Source organism: Mobula hypostoma, chromosome 3 (assembly GCF_963921235.1).
Source record: "Mobula hypostoma chromosome 3, sMobHyp1.1, whole genome shotgun sequence".
Classification (NCBI taxonomy): Eukaryota; Metazoa; Chordata; class Chondrichthyes; order Myliobatiformes; family Myliobatidae; genus Mobula; species Mobula hypostoma.
The window spans coordinates 212,984-234,911 of record NC_086099.1 but is presented as its reverse complement, the minus strand read 5'-3'; the positions used below and the strand labels follow the sequence as shown (position 1 = coordinate 234,911).

The following is a 21,928-nucleotide window of genomic DNA, read 5'->3' as shown; positions in this document are numbered from 1 at the left end:
TGTCGCAGCCCGTTAAATGCAAATTACTGAACCAGCTAAATGTAGGTGGAATTGGTGATCACCAATGTGAGTGTATGGATTCAGAATTGCTTTTTGTAAGGCAGCGTACAACAGCTCCATTCGAACGGTCCAGGGTGACGGTTACTGTCCAGCAAGAGTTCTCACTCAATGTCAGCAAGTCTAAGGAACTGATTACAGCCTTCAGGAGAAAGAGACCAGAGGTCCCTGAGCCATTTCTCGTCAGACAACCAGAAGCGGAGTGGGTTAGCGACTTCAAATACCGAGATGTTATTATTTCGGAGGAACTGTCTTGTGCCAAGCATATGAGTGCAATTCTGAAGAAAACACAGCAGTGCCTCAATGTTTGAGCATTTTTCGGAGATTTCTCATCACATCTGAAACGTTGACAGATTTCCATGAATATGCAATGCAGTAAATTGACAGGCTGCATGACAGCCTGGCATGGATGCACCAATGCCCTAAAATGTAATGGATACGGTGCAGATCATCAAGCGCACAGCCCTCCCAAACATGGATCCTGCCATCATCTCCACGTTTCTGCAGGCGGTTATCCACTTATGTGACAACTGCTCTCCACAGATTTGTGTTGCCCGTACTCCTCCACTTCTCCACTCTTCTTCTTTTCATAGAACATAGAATAGTACAGTACAGGACAGGTCCATAGGCACACAATGTTGTGCCGACCCTCAAACCCTGCCTCCCATATAAGCCCCCACCTTAAATTCCTCCATATACCTGTCTAGCAGTCTCTTAAACTTCACTAGTGTATCTGCCTCCACCACTGACTCAGGCAGTGCATTCCATGCACCAACCACTCTCTGAGTAAAAAACCTTCCTCTAATATCCCCCTTGAACTTCCCACCCCTTACCTTAAACCCATCTCCTCTTGTATTGAGCAGTGGTGCCCTGGGGAAGAGGCGCTGGCTATCCACTCGATCTATTCCTCTTATTGTCTCCTCTCATCCTCCTTCTCTCCAAAGAGTAAGGCCCTAGCTCCCTTAATCTCTGATCATAATGGATACCTTCTAAACCAGGCAGCATCCTGGTAAATCTCCTCTGTACCCTTTCCAATGCTTCCACATCCTTCCTATAGTGAGGCGACCAGAACTGGACACAGTACTCCAAGTGTGGCTTAACCAGAGTTTTATAGAGCTGCATCATTACATTGCGACTCTTAAAAGTCTATCCCTCGACTTATGAAAGCTAACACCCCATGAGCTTTCTTAACTTCCCTATTCACCTGTGAGGCAACTTTCAGGGATCTGTGGACATGTTCCCCGAGATCCCTCTGCTCCTCCACACTACCAAGTATCCTGCCATTTACTTTGCACTCTGGCTTGGAATTTGTCTTGGAATCTGATGGAATATTCCCCAGGCTGCTCCACGAGGCAAGAGAAGAGATTGCTGAGCCTCTGGCTAGGATCTTTATGTCCTCGTTCTCTACGGGAATGGTACCGGAGGATTGGAGGGATGCCAATGTTGTCCCCTTGTTCAAAAAAGGTAGTAGGGATAGTCCGGGTAATTATAGACCAATGAGCCTTACGTCTGGGGTGGGAAAGCTGTTGGAAAAGATTCTTAGTGATAGGATCTATAGGCATTTAGAGAATCATGGTCTGATCAGGGGAAGTCAGCATGGCTTTGTGAAGGACAGATCGTGTCTAACAAGCATGATAGAGTTCTTTGAGGAGTTGACCAGGCATATAGATGAGGGTAGTGCAGTGGATGTGATCTATATGGATTTTAGTAAGGCATTCGACAAGGCTCCACACGGTAGGCTTATTCAGAAAGTTAGAAGGCATGGGATCCAGGGAAGTTTGGCCAGGTGGATTCAGAATTGGCTTGCCTGCAGAAGGCAGAGGGTAGTCGTGGAGGGAGTGCATTTAGATTGGAGGATTGTGACTAATGGTGTCCCACAAGGATCTGTTCTGGGACCTCTACTTTTCGTGATTTTTATTAACGACCTGGATGTGGGGGTAGAAGGGTGGGTTGGCAAGTTTGCAGAGGACACAAAGGTTGGTGGTGTTGTAGACAGTGTAGAGGATTGTCAAAGATTGCAGAGAGACATTGATAGGATGCAGAAGTGGGCTGAGAAGTGGCAGATGTAGTTCAACCCGGAGAAGTGTGAGGTGGTACACTCTGGAAGGACAAACTCCAATGCAGAGTACAAAGTAAATGGCAGGATACTTGGTAGTGTGGAGGAGCAGAGGGATCTTGGGGTACATGTCCACAGATCCCTAAAAGTTGCCTCACAGGTGGATAGGGAAGTTAAGAAAGCTTATGGGGTGTTAGCTTTCATAAGTCGAGGGATAGAGTTTAAGAGTCACGATGTAATGATGCAGCTCTATAAAACTCTGGTTAGGCCACACTTGGAGTACTGTGTCCAGTTCTGGTCACCTCACTATAGGAAGGATGTGGAAGCATTGGAAAGGGTACGGAGGAGATTTACCAGGATGCTGCCTGGTTTAGATGGTATGCATTATGATCGGAGATTAAGGGAGCTCGGGTTTTACTCTTTGGATAGAAGGAGGATGAGAGGAGACATGATAGAGGTGTACAAGATAATAAGAGGAATTGATAGAGTGGATAGCCAGCGCCTCTTCCTCTCAATACAAGAGGACATGGCTTTAAGGTAAGGGGTGGGAAGTTGAAGGGGGATATTAGAGGAAGGTTTTTTACTCAGATAGTGGTTGGTGCGTGGAATGCACTGCCTGAGTCAGTGGTGGAGGCAGATACACTAGTGAAGTTTAAGAGACAACTAGACAGGTAAATGGAGGCATTTAAGGTGGGGGCTTATATGGGAGGCAGGGTTTGAGGGTCGGCACAACATTGTGGGCCGAAGGGCCTGTACTGTGCTGTACTATTCTATGTTCTATGTTCTAATGTACTTTAACAACTCCAACACCTCCTCTCCCTTAATATCAACGTGTTCCAGAACATCAACCTCACTCATATTGTCCTCACCATCATCAAGTTCCTTCTCATTGGTGAATACCAAACAGAAGTATTCATTGAGGACCTTGCTCACTTCCACAGCCTCCAGGCACATCTTCCCACCTTTATCTCTAATTGGTCCTACCTTCACTCCTGTCATCCTTTTTTTCTTCACATAATTGAAGAATGCCTTGGGGTTTTCCTTTACCTTACGCACCATGGCCTTCTCATGCCCCCTTTTTGCTCTTCTCAGCCCCTTCTTAAGCTCCTTTCTTGCTTCCCTATATTCCTCAATAGACCCATCTGATCCTTGCTTCCTAAACCTCATGTATGCTGCCTTCTTCCACCTGACTAGATTTTCCACCTCTCTTGTCACCCATGGTTCCTTCACCCTACCATTCTTTATCCTCCTCACCGGGACAAATTTATCCCTAACATCCTGCAAGAGATCTCTAAACATCGACCACATGTCCATAGTACATTTCCCTGCAAAAACATCATCCCAATTCACACCCGCAAGTTCTAGCCTTACAGCCTCATAATTTGCCTTTCCCCAATTAAAAATTTTCCTGTCCTCTCTGATTCTATCTTTTTCCATGATAATGCTAAAGGCCAGGGAGCGGTGATCCACTGTCCCCCAGATGCTCACCCACTGAGAGATCTGTGACCTGACCCGGTTCATTACCTAGTACTAGATCTAGCATGGCATTCCCTCTGGTCGGCCTGTCCACATACTGTGACAGGAATCCGTCCTGGACACACTTAACAAACTCTGCCCCATCTAAACCCTTGGAACTAATCAGGTGCCAATCAATATTAGGGAAGTTAAAGTCACCCATGATTACAATCCTGGTATTTTTGCACCTTTCCAAAATCTGCCTCCCAATCTGCTCTTCTGTATCTCTGCTGCTACCAGGGGGCCTATAGAATACCCCCAATAGAGTAACTGCTCCCTTCCTGTTCCTGACTTCCACCCATATTGACTCAAAAGAGGATCCTGCTGCATTACCCACCCTTTCTGGAGCTGTAATAGTATCCCTGACCAGTAATGCCACCCCTCCTCCCATTTTTCCACCCTCTCTATCCCTTTCAAAGCACTGAAATCCAGGAATATCGAGAAACCATTCCTGCCCTGGTGCCAGCCAAGTCTCTGTAATGGCCAGTACATCATAATGAACTGGGCTTGTACTCGTTGGAATTTAGAAGATTGAGGGGGGATCTGATTGAAACGTATAAGATCCTAAAGGGATTGGACAGGCTAGATGCAGGAAGATTGTTCCCGATGTTGGGGAGGTCTAGAACGAGGGGTCACAGTTTGAGGATAGAGGGGAAGCCTTTTAGGACCGAGGTTAGGAAAAACTTCTTCACACAGAGAGTGGTGAATCTGTGGAATTCTCTGCCACAGCAAACTGTTGAGGCCAGTTCATTAGCTATGTTTAAAAGGAAGTTAGATATGGCCCTTGTGGCTACAGGGGTCAGGGGGTATGGAGGGAAGGCTGGGTTCTGAGTTGGATGATCAGCCATGATCATAATAAATGGCGGTGCAGGCTCGAAGGGCCGAATGGCCTACTCCTGCACCTATTTTCTATGTTTCTATGTTTCTATAATTCCATGTATGTATCCAAGCTGTCAGTTCATCACCTTTGTTCCTGATGCTTCTTGCATTGAGGTACACACATTTCTGCCCTTCTACCTTACTGTCTTTACACCGTTTATTCTGCTTCTCTTTCCTCAAAGCCTCTCTGTATGTTAGATCTGGCTTTACTCCATGCACTTTTTTCACTGCTCTATCGCTCTGGGTCCCATCCCCCATGCAAATTAGTTTAAACCCTCCCGAACCACGCTAACAAACCTACCTGCAAGGATATTGCTCCCCCTCGAGTTCAGGTGCAACCCATCCAATCTGTACAGGTCCCACCTTCCCCAGAAGGAGATCCCAATGATCTAAAAATCTAAAAGCCTGCTCCTTGCACCAACTCCTCAGCCACGCATTCAACTGCCATCTCCTCCAATTCTTACCATCACTGTCACGTAGCACTGGCAGCAATCCTGAGAACGCCACCCTTGAGGTCCTGTTCTTCAGCCTTCTGCCTAGTTCCCGAAACTCACACTTCAGGACCTCATCCCTCTTCCTGCCTATGTCATTGGTCCCAACATGTATCACGACTTCTGGTTGCTTTCCCTCTTGTACCAGATCAGAACAATCTGTTATGTTTCAATTCACTGCCTGAATCTGATCTGACTGACCTGCGTCAGTTTCTAACTGTATCTGGCCCAAGGCTACAACGATATTGTCTCATGTTGTTTTTACCCAAGACTTGCAACCTAGATCATTTATTTTGTTATTTCCCACTCAGACTAGTTCAAACCCAAACAACCAGGACAGCCGAAACACTGGGCCCAAACCATCAAAGACAGGCTGCATTCCCAAATGTAAGCCGTGGAAGAATCAAGCGGTTCATCATCTGCTGAAGGCTAGATCTGTGACATTAAAGGCTGGCGACACAGATCTGTACCAAGGGACCAAGTATGAGGTGAATGGCTATCACAAGGGTGAAAAGACAATTTCCTATGATGTTGGAGGTGACATTAGATGTCAACAACTCTGGCAGAGTTTGCAAACCATTAATTCCTACAAAGCGAAACCCAATAGAATGCATGGTAGCGATGCTTCACGACCATATTAACCCTAAGCCTCTATGCCCACATTGAAAGGAAGAATATAACTACAGCTGTGAAGATCCCTGATGCTCTCAGTGACCCTGTGATCTCTCTGTCAGGGGCCAATGTTACGATGTCTTTAAAGAAACCAAACCCCCGCAAGGCGGAAGGTGCAGATGCAGAACATGGTAAGGTGCCAAAAACTTGCGCTAACCAACCGATGGGAGTATTCAAGGACATTTTCAATCTCTCACTGCTATGGGCGAAAGTTCCCACTTGCTTCAAAAAGGCAACAATTATACCAGTGCCAAAGAAGAATAATGTGTGCTGCCTTCATGACTATTGCCCAGTAGCACTGATATCTACAGTGATGAAATGATTTGATAGGATGGTCATGTCTAGACTCAGCACTTGCCTCAGCACGGACCTGGACCCATTGCAATTTGCCTATCACCACAATAGGTCAACAGCAGGCACAATCTCAGTGGCTCATTACACGGCTTTAGACCACCTGGACAAGACAAACAGCTGTCAGGATGCTGTTCATTGACTGTAGCTCAGCATTGAAGAACATCATTCCCACAATCCTGATTGAGAAGCCACAGAATGTGGGCTCCTGTACCACCTTCTGCAATTGGATCCTCGACATTCTTACCGGAAGACAGCAATCAGTGCAGATTGGTGATAACATCGCTGCCTTGCTGTCGATCAGTATGGTGCAGCTCAGCCCACTGCTCTACTCTGTCTACAGTCATGACTGTGTGGCTCGGCATAGCCCAAATACCATCTATAAATCTGCTGATGATACAACCATTGTTGGTAGAATCTCAGATGGAGACGAAAGGGAGTACAGGAGTGTGGTATGCCAACATGTGGAGTGGTGCCGCAGCAACAACCTGGCACTCAATGTCAGTAAAGCGGAAAAGCTGATTGTGGACTTCAGGAATGGTAAAACGAAGGAACGCATACCAATCCTTATAGAAAGATCAAAGTGCAGAGAGTGATCTGGGTGTCAAGATCTCTTGAGGACCGAACCTGGCCCCAAAATACTGAAGTAACTACAAAGAAGGAAGGCAGCGTCTATACTTCATTAGGAGCTTGTAGAGATTTGGTATGTCAACAAAAAACACTCAATAACTTCTATAGATGTACTGTGGAGAGCATTCTAACAGGCTGTATCCCTCTCTACTATAGGGGAGGGGGCTACAGCATAGGATGAAAGAAGCCGCAGAGGGCCGGAAATTTATTCAGCTCCAGCTTGGGTACTAGCTAACAAATCACCCAGGACACCTTCAAGGAGCAGTGTCTCTGAGAGGCAACGTCCATTATTCAGGACCTCCATGGACCACCAGCACCAAAGGCATCCTCGTTTCGCACTTTTACCATCAGGTAGGAGGTACAGAAGCCTGAAGGCTTAGGGAACACCTTCTCCCCCACTGTCATCCGATTCCGAAATGGAAAGTGATCCCTGCATCATGTCTATTTTGAAAGAGTCCTTCAGTGTTCCAGAGTGGTGACATTGTTGGCAGTGCGTTCCAGGGCATCACAGGACACTTCAGCTGATGTGCGGGGGTTAAACTGCCCACAAGATCACACAAAGCAATTATCATCTCAACACCACACACACACATGAACAGTCACACACACACACACACACACACACACACGCGCGCGCCCAGATGCTAAAGAATTAATGTGATTCAAAACACGGAATGGGATTATCCAGTTCGAATACTAAACTAAACAGTAATGAGTGAACAATTGAAGTAAGTTCTGTATCGAAGAGTAGTTCTTTTTTGAAGTAAACTGGCGTAATCATGCCGGATGTGAAAGTCAGGCTGAGCTGGGAGTCACACGGCCTCGGGTTCCACAGCCACAAGCCCCCACGATCTTATTTTGTCCACCCAGCCGACACCTATCCGGCAAGATCTCATAGCAAACATAGGGCAGAGTTATCCTATGCATTGGCTAACATTTCCCAATCAATAAAAGATAAACCTTCAAGATGTCAGTGACTTACAGTGTAACAAAGTAAGTTGGAAAGTGGAGATAAAACAAATAAAAAACAGCAACCCTCCAATACATGAGCGAACAAGACCAACGTCTCACTTACCAGTGACTTCGAGAGTGACAGTCGCTAAGGTTTTTGGGCCACGGATTGGAGCCATGTTCACACGGTACACCCCACTGTCTGACTCGTTCACCGACTTCAGCAGTAGCGACCCGGTGGAGGTGAATAGCTCTGCTCGCGATGTATACAAATTATCAATAGACACGAGTTGATCGATCCACTGACAGACCGTTTTCCCGTTAAAGGTCCAGCTTCCACTTGAGATCTTCCCCGATGGCCACACTGAAAAGAATGCATCTCCCCCGATGGCTGCATATATTTTACTGTGCTCTACGTTGATGGTAAAGTGCTGAGACTCACCTGAGGAAGAGGAAATTCGTATGAGGGTAAAGCGACAAAGGTGCAAAAACTGGAGAAATGTACGTACAGTAGCTCAGTAATTATAGATATTTATAATCTATACGCAGCTCAATACGTAGATCGCCTCTTGTAAACTAATCTTCTGTCCACTGCTCTGTTGATTCTCTGAATACCAGCTGTCCGAGAAACCCTCACCAGCGGTTATGAAGAAACAAAGAACAAGCGCTGGAAACGGCAGCAGCGCCATATCGAGAGAACAGCATCTGCCTTCTATTACACTCGGGGACAGAACCACACTTCCTGCTCTCCGGGCTACATCATTTGCTTCAGTCGTCAGAAGTGCCAGAGCTCATTGGACCGAACCCCATCCAGCGAATCTAATTTGCTTGCACGCACATGCAGACAAACAAACACACACACACGTTTCCATCCAGGGGGTCAGTGTGGACATGGTGGAGGATTACAAATACCTGGAGATACGAATTGACAATAAACTGGACTGGTCAAAGAACACTGAGGCTGTCTACAAGAAGGGTCAGAGCCGTCTCGAGTTCCTGTTGAGACTGAGGTCCTTTAACATCTGCCAGACGATGCTGAGGATGTTCTCTGAGTCTGTGGTGGCCAGTGCTATCATGTTTGCTGTTGTGTGCTGGGGCAGCAGGCTGAGGGTAGCAGACACCAACTTCTTGGAATTTCTTGGAATGTATGCGGGATGGTTTTTTGAACCAACATGTCGAGGAACCGACTAGAGAGCAGGCTATTCTGGACTGGGTTTTGAGCAATGAGGAAGGGTTAATTAGCGATCTTGTCGTGAGAGGCCCCTTGGGTAAGAGTGACCATAATATGGTGGAATTCTTCATTAACATGGAGAGGGACGTAGTTAATTCAGAAACAAAGGTTCTGAACTTAAAGAGGGGTAACTTTGAAGGTATGAGTCGTGAATTAGCTAAGATAGACTGGCAAATGACACTTAAAGGATTGACGGTGGGTGTGCAATGGCAGGCATTTAAAGGTTGCATGGATGAACTACAACAATTGTTCATCCCAGTTTGGCAAAAGAATAAATCAAGGAAGGTAGTGCACCCGTGGCTGACAAGAGAAATTAGGGATAGTATCAATTCCAAAGAAGTAGCATACAAATTAGCCAGAGAAAGTGGCTCACCTGAGGACTGGGAGAAATTCAGAGTTCAGCAGAGGAGGACAAAGGGCTTAATTAGGAAGGCGAAAAAAGATTATGAGAGAAAACTGGCAGAGAACATAAAAACGGACTGTAAAAGCTTTTATAGATATGTAAAAAGGAAAAGACTGGTAAAGACAAATGTAGGTCCCCTGCAAACAGAAACAGGTGAATTGATTATGGGGAGCAAGGACATGGCAGATCAATTGAATAATTACTTTGGTTCTGTCTTCACTAAGGAGGACATAAATAATCTTCCAGAAATAGTAAGGGACAGAGGGTCCAGTGAGATGGAGGAACTGAGCGAAATACATGTTAGTAGGGAAGTGGTGTTAGGTAAATTGAAGGGATTGAAGGCAGATAAATCCCCAGGGCCAGATGGTCTGCATCCCAGAGTGCTTAAGGAGGTAGCCCAAGAAATAGTGGATGCATTAGTGATAATTTTTCAAAACTCGTTAGATTCTGGACTAGTTCCTGAGGATTGGAGGGTGGCTAATGTAACCCCACTTTTTAAAAAAGGAGGGAGAGAGAAACCGGGGAATTATAGGCCGGTTAGCCTAACGTCGGTGGTGGGGAAACTGCTGGAGTCAGTTATCAAGGATGTGATAACAGCACATTTGGAAAGCGGTGAAATGATTGGACAAAGTCAGCATGGATTTGTGAAAGGAAAATCATGTCTGACGAATCTCATAGAATTTTTTGAGGATGTAACTAGTAGAGTGGATAGGGGAGAACCAGTGGATGTGGTATATTTGGATTTTCAAAAGGCTTTTGAAAAGGTCCCACACAGGAGATTAGTGTGCAAACTTAAAGCACACGGTATTGGGGGTAAGGTATTGGTGTGGGTGGAGAATTGGTTAGCAGACAGGAAGCAAAGAGTGGGAATAAACGGGACCTTTTCAGAATGGCAGGCGGTGACTAGTGGGGTACCGCAAGGCTCAGTGCTCGGACCCCAGTTGTTTACAATATACATTAATGACTTGGATGAGGGAATTAAATCCAGCATCTCCAAGTTTGCGGATGACACGAAGCTGGGTGGCAGTGTTAGCAGTGAGGAGGATGCTAAGAGGATGCAGGGTGACTTGGATAGGTTGGGTGAGTGGGCAAACTCATGGCAGATGCAATTTAATGTGGATAAATGTGAAGTTATCCACTTTGGTGGCAAAAATAGGAAAACAGATTATTATCTGAATGGTGGCCGATTAGGAAAAGGGGAGGTGCAACGAGACCTGGGTGTCATTATACACCAGTCATTGAAAGTGGGCATGCAGGTACAGCAGGCGGTGAAAAAGGCAAACAGTATGCTGGCATTTATAGCGAGAGGATTCGAGTACAGGAGCAGGGAGGTACTACTGCAGTTGTACAAGGCCTTGGTGAGACCACACCTGGAGTATTGTGTGCAGTTTTGGTCCCCTAATCTGAGGAAAGACATCTTTGCCATAGAGGGAGTACAAAGAAAGTTCACCAGATTGATTCCTGGGATGGCAGGTCTTTCATATGAAGAAAGACTGGATGAACTGGGCTTGTACTCGTTGGAATTTAGAAGATTGAGGGGGGATCTGATTGAAACGTATAAGATCCTAAAGGGAGTGGACAGGCTGGATGCGGGAAGATTGTTCCCGATGTTGGGGAGGTCCAGAACGAGGGGTCACAGTTTGAGGATAGAGGGGAAGCCTTTTAGGACCGAGATTAGGAAAAACTTCTTCACACAGAGAGTGGTGAATCTGTGGAATTCTCTGCCACAGCAAACTGTTGAGGCCAGTTCATTAGCTATGTTTAAAAGGAAGTTAGATATGGCCCTTGTGGCTACAGGGGTCAGGGGGTATGGAGGGAAGGCTGGGGCGGGGTTCTGAGTTGGATGATCAGCCATGATCATAATAAATGGCGGTGCAGGCTCGAAGGGCCGAATGGCCTACTCCTGCACCTATTTTCTATGTTTCTATGTTTCTATGAATCAACAAACTCATTTGTAAGGCCAGTGATGCTGTGGGGATGGAACTGGACTCTCTGACGGTGGTGTCTGAAAAGAGGATGCTGTCTAAATTGCATGCCATCTTGGACAATGTCTCCCATCCACTACATAATGTACTGGGTGGGCACAGGAGTACATTTTCATTTTTTTTTTCTCCAACGGCGTTCAGAGAGGCGGGACTGCGCAGGCGTGTGACGTCGGCCAGTGCAGCACGGCAGATTTAAAAGGAACAGACCTCATAGAGCGGGCAGCGTAGTTTGAGGGCGGCGGAGTGAGCCAGGAGCAGAGTGAAGACTTAAGGGCTTCGGCTCAGCGGGCTTAGGCGGAAACGGGCAAGGCGAGGAAGGTTTGGCATTCATTTTCTGTTGTTATTTGAGGAGAGGGGCAGTATGAGTGTGAGGGCAGTTTGCTGTTCTCGGTGTCGGATGTGGGAGGCCCTGGAGTCTCCAAGCCTCCCGGACATCTACATCTGTGCCAAGTGCATCGAGATGCAGCTCCTAAGGGACCGCGTTACGGAACTGGAGCTGCAGCTCGATGACCTTCGTCTGATTGATTCCTGGGATGGCAGGTCTTTCATATGAAGAAAGACTGGATGAACTGGGCTTGTACTCGTTGGAATTTAGAAGATTGAGGGGGGATCTGATTGAAACGTATAAGATCCTAAAGGGATTGGACAGGCTAGATGCAGGAAGATTGTTCCCGATGTTGGGGAGGTCTAGAACGAGGGGTCACAGTTTGAGGATAGAGGGGAAGCCTTTTAGGACCGAGGTTAGGAAAAATTTCTTCACACAGAGAGTGGTGAATCTGTGGAATTCTCTGCCACAGCAAACTGTTGAGGCCAGTTCATTAGCTATGTTTAAAAGGAAGTTAGATATGGCCCTTGTGGCTACAGGGGTCAGGGGGTATGGAGGGAAGGCTGGGTTCTGAGTTGGATGATCAGCCATGATCATAATAAATGGCGGTGCAGGCTCGAAGGGCCGAATGGCCTACTCCTGCACCTATTTTCTATGTTTCTATGTTTCTATGTCTGGTCAGGGAGAGTGAGGAGTTGATAGAGTGGAGTTGCAGGCAGGTGGTCACACCGGGGCCACGGGAGGCAGACAAGTGGGTCACGGTTAGGAGGGGGAAGGGGAAGAGTCAGGTAATAGAGAGTACCCCGGTGGCTGTGCCCCTTAACAATAGGTACTCCTGTTTGAGTACTGTTGGGGGGGACAGCTTACCCGGGGGAAGTGACAGTGGCCGTGCCTGTGGCACAGAGTCTGGCCCTGTAGCTCAGAAGGGTAGGGCAAGGAAGAGGAGGGCAGTTGTGATAGGGGACTCGATAGTAAGGGGGTCAGATAGGCGATTCTGTGGACGCAGTCCAGAGACCCGGATGGTAGTTTGCCTCCCTGGTGCCAGGGTCCGGGATATTTTTGATCGTGTTCAAAATATCCTGAAGTGGGAGGGTGAGGAGCCAGAGGTCATTGTACATATAGGTACCAATGACATAGGTAGGAAAAGGGATGAGGTCCTGAAAGGAGAATATAGGGACCTAGGAAGGGAGTTGAGAAAAAGGACCACAAAGGTAGTAATCTCGGGATTACTGCCTGTGCAACGCTACAGTGAGAGTAGGAATGCGATGAGGTGAAGGATAAATGTGTGGCTGAGGGATTGGAGCAGGGGGCAGGGATTCAAGTTTTTGGATCATTGGGACCTCTTTTGGCGCAGGCGTGACCTGTACAAAAAGTACGGGTTACACTTGAATCCTAGTGGGACCAATATCCTAGCAGGGAGATGAGCGAGGGCTACTGAGGTGACTTTAAACTAGAATGGTTGGGGGTGGGAATCAAATTAAAGAGGCTAGGCAAGAGGAGGTTAGTTCACAACAGGGGGGTGGGAACGAGTGCAGAGAGACAGAGGGGTGTAAAGTGAGTGTAGAAGCAAAAGGTACTAAGGAGAAAAGTAAAAGTGGCAGGCCGACAAATCCAGGGCAAGCATCAAAAAGGGCCACTTTTCAACATAATTGTATAAGGGCTAAGAGAGTTGTAAAAGAGCGCCTGAAGGCTTTGTGTGTCAATGCAAGGAGCATTCGTAACAAGGTGGATGATTTGAAAGTGCAGATTGTTATTAATGATTATGATATAGTTGGGATCACAGAGACATGGCTCCAGGGTGACCAAGGATGGGAGCTCAACGTTCAGGGATATTCAATATTCAGGAGGGATAGACATGAAGGAAGGGGAGGTGGGGTGGCGTTGCTGGTTAAAGAAGAGATGAATGCAATAGAAAGGAAGGACATAAGCCGGGAAGATGTGGAATCGATATGGGTAGAGCTGCGTAACACTAAGGGGTAGAAGACGCTACTGGGAGTTGTGTACAGGCCACCTAACAGTAGTAGTGAGGTTGGAGATGGTATTAAACAGGAAATTAGAAATGTGTACAATAAAGGAACAACAGTTATAATGGGTGACTTCAATCTACATGCAGATTGGGTGAACCAAATTGGTAAAGGTGCGGAGGAAGAGGATTTCTTGGAATGTATGCGGGATGGTTTTTTGAACCAACATGTCGAGGAACCAACTAGAGAGCAGGCTATTCTGGACTGGGTTTTGAGCAATGAGGAAGGGTTAATTAGCAATCTTGTCGTGAGAGGCCCCTTGGGTAAGAGTGACCATAATATGGTGGAATTCTTCATTAAGATGGAGAGTGACATAGTTAATTCAGAAACAAAGGTTCTGAACTTAAAGAAGGGTAACTTTGAAGGTATGAGACGTGAATTAGCTAAGATAGACTGGCAAATGACACTTAAAGGATTGACGGTGGATATGCAATGGCAAGCATTTAAAGGTTGCATGGATGAACTACAACAATTGTTCATCCCAGTTTGGCAAAAGAATAAATCAAGGAAGGTAGTGCACCCGTGGCTGATAAGAGAAATTAGGGATAGTATCAATTCCAAAGAAGAAGCATACAAATTAGCCAGAAGAAGTGGCTCACTTGAGGACTGGGAGAAATTCAGAGTTCAGCAGAGGAGGACAAAGGGCTTAATTAGGAAGGGGAAAAAAGATTATGAGAGAAAACTGGCAGGGAACATAAAAACGGACTGTAAAAGCTTTTATAGATATGTAAAAAGGAAAAGACTGGTAAAGACAAATGTGGGTCCCCTACAGACAGAAACAGGTGGATTGATTATGGGGAGCAAGGACATGGCAGACCAATTGAATAATTACTTTGGTTCTGTCTTCACTAAGGAGGACATAAATAATCTTCCAGAAATAGTAGGGGACAGAGGGTCCAGTGAGATGGAGGAACTGAGCGAAATACATGTTAGTAGGGAAGTGGTGTTAGGTAAATTGAAGGGATTGAAGGCAGATAAATCCCCAGGGCCAGATGGTCTGCATCCTAGAGTGCTTAAGGAAGTAGCCCAAGAAATAGTGGATGCATTAGTGATAAATTTTCAAAACTCGTTAGATTCTGGACTAGTTCCTGAGGATTGGAGGGTGGCTAATGTAACCCCACTTTTTAAAAAAGGAGGGAAAGAGAAACCGGGGAATTATAGACTGGTTAGCCTAACGTCGGTGGTGGGGAAACTGCTGGAGTCGGTTATCAAAGGTGTGATAACAGCACATTTGGAAAGCGGTGAAATCATCGGACAATGTCAGCATGGATTTGTGAAAGGAAAATCATGTCTGACGAAATCTCATAGAATTTTTTGAGGATGTAACTAGTAGAGTGGATAGGGGAGAACCAGTGAATGTGGTATATTTGGATTTTCAAAAGGCTTTTGACAAGGTCCCACACAGGAGATTTGTGTGCAAACTTAAAGCATACGGTATTGGGGGTAAGGTATTGATGTGGATGGAGAATTGGTTAGCAGACAGGAAGCAAAGAGTGGGAATAAACGGGACCTTTTCAGAATGGCAGGCAGTGACTAGTGGGGTACCGCAAGGCTCAGTGCTGGGACCCCAGTTGTTTACAATATATATTAATGACTTGGATGAGGGAATTAAATGCAGCATCTCCAAGTTTGCGGATGACACGAAGCTGGGTGGCAGTGTTAGCTGTGAGGAGGATGCTAAGAGTATGCAGAGTGACTTGGATAGGTTGGGCGAGTGGGCAAATTCATGGCAGATGCAATTTAATGTGGATAAATGTGAAGTTATCCACTTTGGTGGCAAAAATAGGAAAACAGATTATTATCTGAATGGTGGCCGATTAGGAAAAGGGGAAGTGCAACGAGACCTGGGTGTCATTATACACCAGTCATTGAAAGTGGGCATGCAGGTACAGCAGGCGGTGAAAAAGGCAAATGGTATGCTGGCATTTATAGCGAGAGGATTCGAGTACAGGAGCAGGGAGGTACTACTACAGTTGTACAAGGCCTTGGTGAGACCACACCTGGAGTATTGTGTGCAGTTTTGGTCCCCTAATCTGAGGAAAGACATCCTTGCCATAGAGAGAGTACAAAGAAGGTTCACCAGATTGATTCCTGGGATGGCAGGACTTTCATATGAAGAAAGACTGGATGAACTGGGCTTGTACTCGTTGGAATTTAGAAGATTGAAGCGGGATCTGATTGAAACGTATAAAATCCTAAACAGATTGAACAGGCTAGATGCAGGAAGATTGTTCCCGATGTCGGGGAAGTCCAGAACGAGGGGTCACAGTTTGAGGATAAAGGGGAAGCCTTTTAGGACCGAGATTAGGAAAAACTTCTTCACACAGAGAGTGGTGAATCTGTGGAATTCTCTGCCACGGGAAACAGTTGAGGCCAGTTCATTGGCTATATTTAAGAGGGAGTTAGATATGGCCATTGTGGCTACGGGGATCAGGGGGTATGGAGAGAAGGCTGGGGCGGGGTTCTGAGTTGGATGATCAGCCATGATCATAATAAATGGGGGTGGAGGCTCAAAGGGCTGAATGGCCTACTCCTGCACCTATTTTCTATGTTTCTATTCAGCCAGAGACTCATTCCACCGAGATGCAGCACAGAGCGTCATAGGAAGTCATTCCTGCCTGTGGCCATCAAACTTTACAACTCCTCCCCTGGAGGGTCAGACACCCTGAGCCAATAGGTCCTGGACTTATTTCCTGGCATAATTTAGATATTACTATTTAACTATTTATGGTTTTATTACTATTTATTATTTATGGTGCAACTGTAATGCAAACCAATTTCCCCCGGGATCAATGAAGTATGACTATGACTATGACTATCTCTCACACACACACACACACACACACACACACACACACACCTGTCATGTAAGACCCTGATTTTCCTGGTGATGTTGTTAGTGAGTCTGCTTACAGTTCGTTCTACCCAATTACCATACCACCCACCTACGACTCTGGTGTTTGAGCACCTTCCCAGCTCAGCATCAGAATCAGATTTATTATCGATAGCATGTGTCGTGAAATCAGCTACTCATTTGTCACCGCTCAGGATGTATTAGTTTCATGTAAGCTCCTGAATCGGTGTAATTTGGTGGGGGAGGATATCCAAAACCAGAAGAAAGGTTCTGAGTGAGTCGTCATGCAATCATGGACGTGTTTTTACTCAAAGCGGGTGGTGAACACTTGGCATTCTCTGACTTGGAGAGCTCTGAATATGGTGCTGGTTGGGGTCAGGGAGGGGGGACGCTTAGTATTGCTATCATTCAGAATTTCCAACCGAGTCTGAAGAGTGCTTGGACTTCTTGGATGCTGTATGTATCGGAGCATGGATATGAGACAAAGTTCAGATTAGCCTTCATCGTCTCTTGGGAGGAGCGAGACGGGGGAGCCACACGTTCTGCTCCACGTTCTCATGTTTAGATCTTAGTAATGGCCGTTTCTCAAGTCCGGGTTTCGATCTTAGAAAAAGGGAGTGCAAGTCAGAATTTTCACTATCTACCTTATCAATCTCTCTCAGCATTCTTATACATGATCAATGACTATCCGGTTGGCGTGATATCTCAATGCATGTCTGCCTAACCCTGATGTAATGTACGCTGGATTTCATGTGTAATTCCCCCCAAGCCCTGTGCAGTTTAAGCTATATTTCAGATCTTGATTTTCCAAAATCGTTGTTATAACACCACCATCACCTATGTTTTCAGAGCATGCTATAGGTTCATGTCAAATTAACATTATTCCCCATATTTACTCAAATAAATCCTCCTACCAACACGAACAAAAATACACACCTATTCACCATTATTTCTGCAAAGTAGAATTTGCTTAGTGTATTCATGGAAACTGCGACTGTTGCTACAAAATATCCTTTTGAAAATCAACATGAATAAGCAACAACTATATTTTTAATTCTGTGGAGCATATAATCATTAATTTAGCTGCTGTGACCATGGCACATTTTGGTCCAACATAAATAATTGTTTGTTTTTTTGTCCCCTGTGCCTCCCTATTCTGGGAATGAAGGTGAAAGTGTTGTGAAAGTTCAGATAGTTCTGATGTTATCTCCCTTTGTAATCGGTTCATTCACCATTAACCAAACTCAATAATGTGGGTTCTCTCCACCAGCTTCCCATGTAGATAATGATTAGTGTAGTCTCCTAACTACAAAGAGAAAGACATGCTACCCATTTTCAGAATAAATTATGAAAGAGAATTAAGCAATGATACAGAGTGGTTCCCATCTATGAAAAGGGTATTCCTGTTCTCGGCAGCTTCATTTCCAAGACTTTTAATCGATGCACATAGTATCCATGACTTCTTCAATGCGCCATGTCTCAAAAAGGCGACGTGCATCATTGAAGACCCACAACACAAAGGTCTTGCCCTCTTCTCAGTGGGGCAATCGGGAATGAGGTAGAGAAGCCTAACAGCGCACACTTGACGATTCAGGAACAGCTTCTTCTTTTCTGCCACTCGATCTCTGAATGGGTACTGAACCTATGAACACTACCCTGTACTTTTTTCATGACTTGTGCCAATATATTGCACCTGATTCTGACAAAAGGAGATTCACAACTGCACACTGTGATAACTGCCGTCGGTGATAATACAATACCGGCCGTACTTTCAGTGTCTCAGTTGTAAGAGCAACTGCACAGAACGCAGGCGAGAGCACGGTCCTACAGGGGGACAGTGCACAATCCGCGGGCCTGGGGTCACTATGGAAGGCAATGGTCACTTGCGTCACCAAGCCATCTCCACCTTGCAGGTTGGTCTGATCTGATCTCGCACCTCGGCTCCCCTATCTGCAGAATCTTTACTGTCGCCTTAACGACGAGTAACACGACACGACTATGGCATCCTTGACACAGTGGTGTCAAGAAAACAACCTCAATGTCGCAAAAACAAAGCAGCTGATTGTGGACTACAGCAGAAATGGAGCCAGGCTAACCCCTATTGACATCAATGGATCCGGGGTTCAGAGGGTGAACAGCTTTAGGTTCCTCAGCATCACGTCACTGAGGATAATATGTAGTCTGTAAGAGGCGCTGTTGCACCTTTTTCACCTCAGACGGTTGAACAAGTTTAGTATGGGCCCCCAAAACCTTAGAACTTTTAGAGAGGGCACAATTGAGTGCATCCTGACAGGCTGCATCAGTGCCTAGTATGGGAACCTCAATCGCAGGACTCTGCACACAGCCCAGCGCATCTGTAGATGTGAATTTCCCACTATTCAGGATATATTCAAAGACAGGTGTGTAAAAATGGCCCGAAGGATCGTTGGAGGCCCGAGTCAGCCCAACTACAAATGTTCCAACTGCTACCATTTGGTAAATGGTACCGCAGCATAAAACCCAGGACAGCTTCTTCCACCGGGCCATCAGACTGATTAATTAATATTGATACAATTGTATTTCTGCATTGTATTGACTGTCCTGGTGTTTGTACTATTTATTATCATCTTCATGGCTTGGCTTCGCGAACAGAGATTTAGGAAGGGGGCTGCCTACGTCTGCTGCAGGCTCGCTGGTGGCTGACGAGGCCAATACGGGACAGGCAGGTCCGGCCACAGCGGCTGCAAGGGAAGTTCTGTTCTGGGTTTGGTGCTGCTGTGTCACGGTTCTTCCTCCTTCTCCTTTTGTCCTCAATGCCAGCCCTGCGTGCATTCTTGAAGGAGGAGACAGGCTGGTGAATGGTGTGTCGCCAGGCCTCGCGATCGGAGGCTAGATTAGACCACTGGCAATGGTCAATGTGACAGACACCAAGGGATTTCTTCAGAGAGTCCATGTAATTTACCATAAATAATTGCACATTGCACATTCAGATGGAGATGTAAGGTAAATATGTTTACTCCTCATGTATACGAAAGATGTAAGTAATAAAGTCAATTCAGTCATTCAATTTATTCCCGGCCAATGTACCTTCACTGGAGTGCAAGTCATAGGAGCTAGGGGTAAGACTGCTGTATTGGAGGGACACAAGTGATTATTGTGTTTTCTGTTTCACTGAGACACTGCTCATCTCTCAGTCCACCAGATGGACCGGTCGGCAGCATCAGGTACGAACAGAGGCAGCGGCGGAGTCTGCTTCGTCATTAACCGATCATGGTGCTCTGGCAGTGGGGAATACTGTGTGAATGTGGCTCCAAATAATGTCCCCATGACCTCACCGATCATCACTCTGCGAGTCGTTGTTGAGTGACATTTAGTCGTATACGGTTATGCATTCTCTAATGATTACTTTCATTTTATTCCTGTGACGAATGCGTAATGCCCTGGTTCACATCTTTACTGTTATGCTGTAGGTTTTTCGCTTGGTAGTTCTGTGGGAGGGGGCTGTTCTGTTTCAGCCTCCTTTGGTTATTGTTGAAGATAAGGTGTTGAATGTGTGCCATCAATTAGCAGGAGGTTTTCTTGATGGGGGCAATAAGGTTGGTCATGGGCTTTTGGTTCAGTGGAAGATGAAAAGAAAAAAACGTAGCATACGATCTGGTTGGAGACCGATTGTTCAAGATGGATTAAAAAATTAGATGCAACAAGATGGCGCTGCGTACGGTGGCCATGTTGCGAGCTCTGTTCCAAATCTACAGTATACTACTAATTTCTACAATTTCCTTCGCATTTTCTGTTCAAGTAGCTGACAGTCACATCACATACGATAGACTGACCCTTCTGAACATTGGAAAGACATTACTTATCCACTATGTGCCGCCTTTCCCACGCTGGGATCCCCTGCTTGTGCGATCCATGGGAGACTCATCTCGCCACTACCTCGGAGGAAGGGATGAGACGGTGAGGCTCTGCCTCTGCCTCTGGTGAGGCTGAGACGGCGTGCTAATCGGCCGCGGCTCCCTTGCATATCCCTGGCTAACGTTCAGTCCCTGGACAACAAGTTATGCGAACTGAGAGCAAAAATCTTCTACCAGCCAGAAACAAAGGAATGTAACATTTTGTGGCTCGTGGAGACCTGGCTGACGGAGGAGATACCGGACCACGCTGTTGAACCCTCTGGGTTCTCCCTGTTCCGGGCAGATAGTCAAAAAAATCTCTGGGAAGAGTAATGGAGGAGGGATATGCTTCATGGTCAAAAATGTTTGGTGCGATCCCCGGAATGTGCATGCCCTCAAATCCTTTTGTTCCCCAGAGCTGGAATAACTGGTGCTGTTGTGTAGACGCTACTGGCTGCCGAGGGAGTTCATCACGGCTGTTATCATCACAGCGATGTATATTCCGCCGCAGGCTGATACTGACCTGGCTCTCAAGAAACTGTACCATCAACACGCTGGAGACTGCGCTACCAGAGGCCGCCTTCATCACCGTCGGAGATTTAAATCAAGCGTCGCTGACGGAAGTCTCTCTGAAGCTTTGACAGTACATCCAGGTGAGCTCTCTGGGAGATAGAACACTTGACCACTGCTACTCTCCCTTCCGCAGCACCTACAAAGCTCTCCTTCGCCCAGCTTTTGGAAAATCAGATCACTCTTTGTTCCCGTTTCTCCCGACGTACGGGCAGAAGCTGATACAAGAGGCTGTCATGGATACAACTGCCCACAGTTAGTCTGACCAATCGGTCTCCATGCTGCAGGATTGCTTCCATGATAAATATTGGAATGTCTTCCATAATAGCAGGCAACTGCAGGAAACATAAAGTTGTGGTGGTAGGGGATTTTAATTATCCATATATCGATTGGGACTCCCATACTGTTAGGAGGCTAGATGGTTTAGAGTTTGTAAAGTGTGTTCAGGAAAGTTTTCTAAATCAATATATAGAGGGACCAACTAGAGGGGATGCAATATTGGATCTCCTATTAGGAAACGAGTTAGGACAAGTGACGGAAGTCTGTGTAGGGGAGCACTTTGGTTCCAGTGATTATAACACCATTAGTTTCAATTTGATCATGGACAAGGATAGATCTGGTCCTAGGGTCGAGGTTCTGAACTGGAAGAAGGCCAAATTTGAAGAAATGAGAAAGGATCTAAAAAGCATGGATTGGGACAGGTTGTTCTCTGGCAAAGATGTGATCGGTAGGTGGGAAGCCTTCAAAGGAGAAATTTTGAGAGTGCAGAGTTTGTTTGTTCCTGTCAGGATTAAAGGCAAAGTGAATAGGAATAAGGAACCTTGGTTCTCAAGGAATATTGCAACTCTGACAAAGAAGAAGAGGGAGTTGTATGACATGTATAGGAAACAGGGAGTAAATCAGGTGCTTGAGGAGTATAAGAAGTGCAAGAAAATACTTAAGAAAGTAATCAGGAGGGCTAAAAGAAGACATGAGGTTGCCTTGGCAGTCAAGGTGAAGGATAATCCAAAGAGCTTTTACAGGTATATTAAGAGCAAAAGGATTGTAAGGGATAAAATTGGT

At 46.0% G+C, this 21,928-nt stretch overlaps 1 protein-coding gene across 3 annotated transcripts in view; it reads right to left on the bottom strand.

Moving 5' to 3' along the window:
* The window catches only part of LOC134343793 (NACHT, LRR and PYD domains-containing protein 3-like), a 120,029-nt gene that overhangs the window by 60,522 nt on the left and 37,579 nt on the right, over positions 1-21,928 (bottom strand). For 2 of the 3 annotated variants that reach the window (XM_063042528.1, XM_063042529.1), the window contains exon 4: positions 7,727-8,044. The exons of the other annotated variant lie outside the window; for it this stretch is intronic. In XM_063042528.1, coding sequence (XP_062898598.1) covers positions 7,727-8,044 — 318 coding nt within the window. The remainder of the gene's footprint in view (positions 1-7,726; positions 8,045-21,928) is intronic. 3 annotated transcript variants of the gene reach the window in all.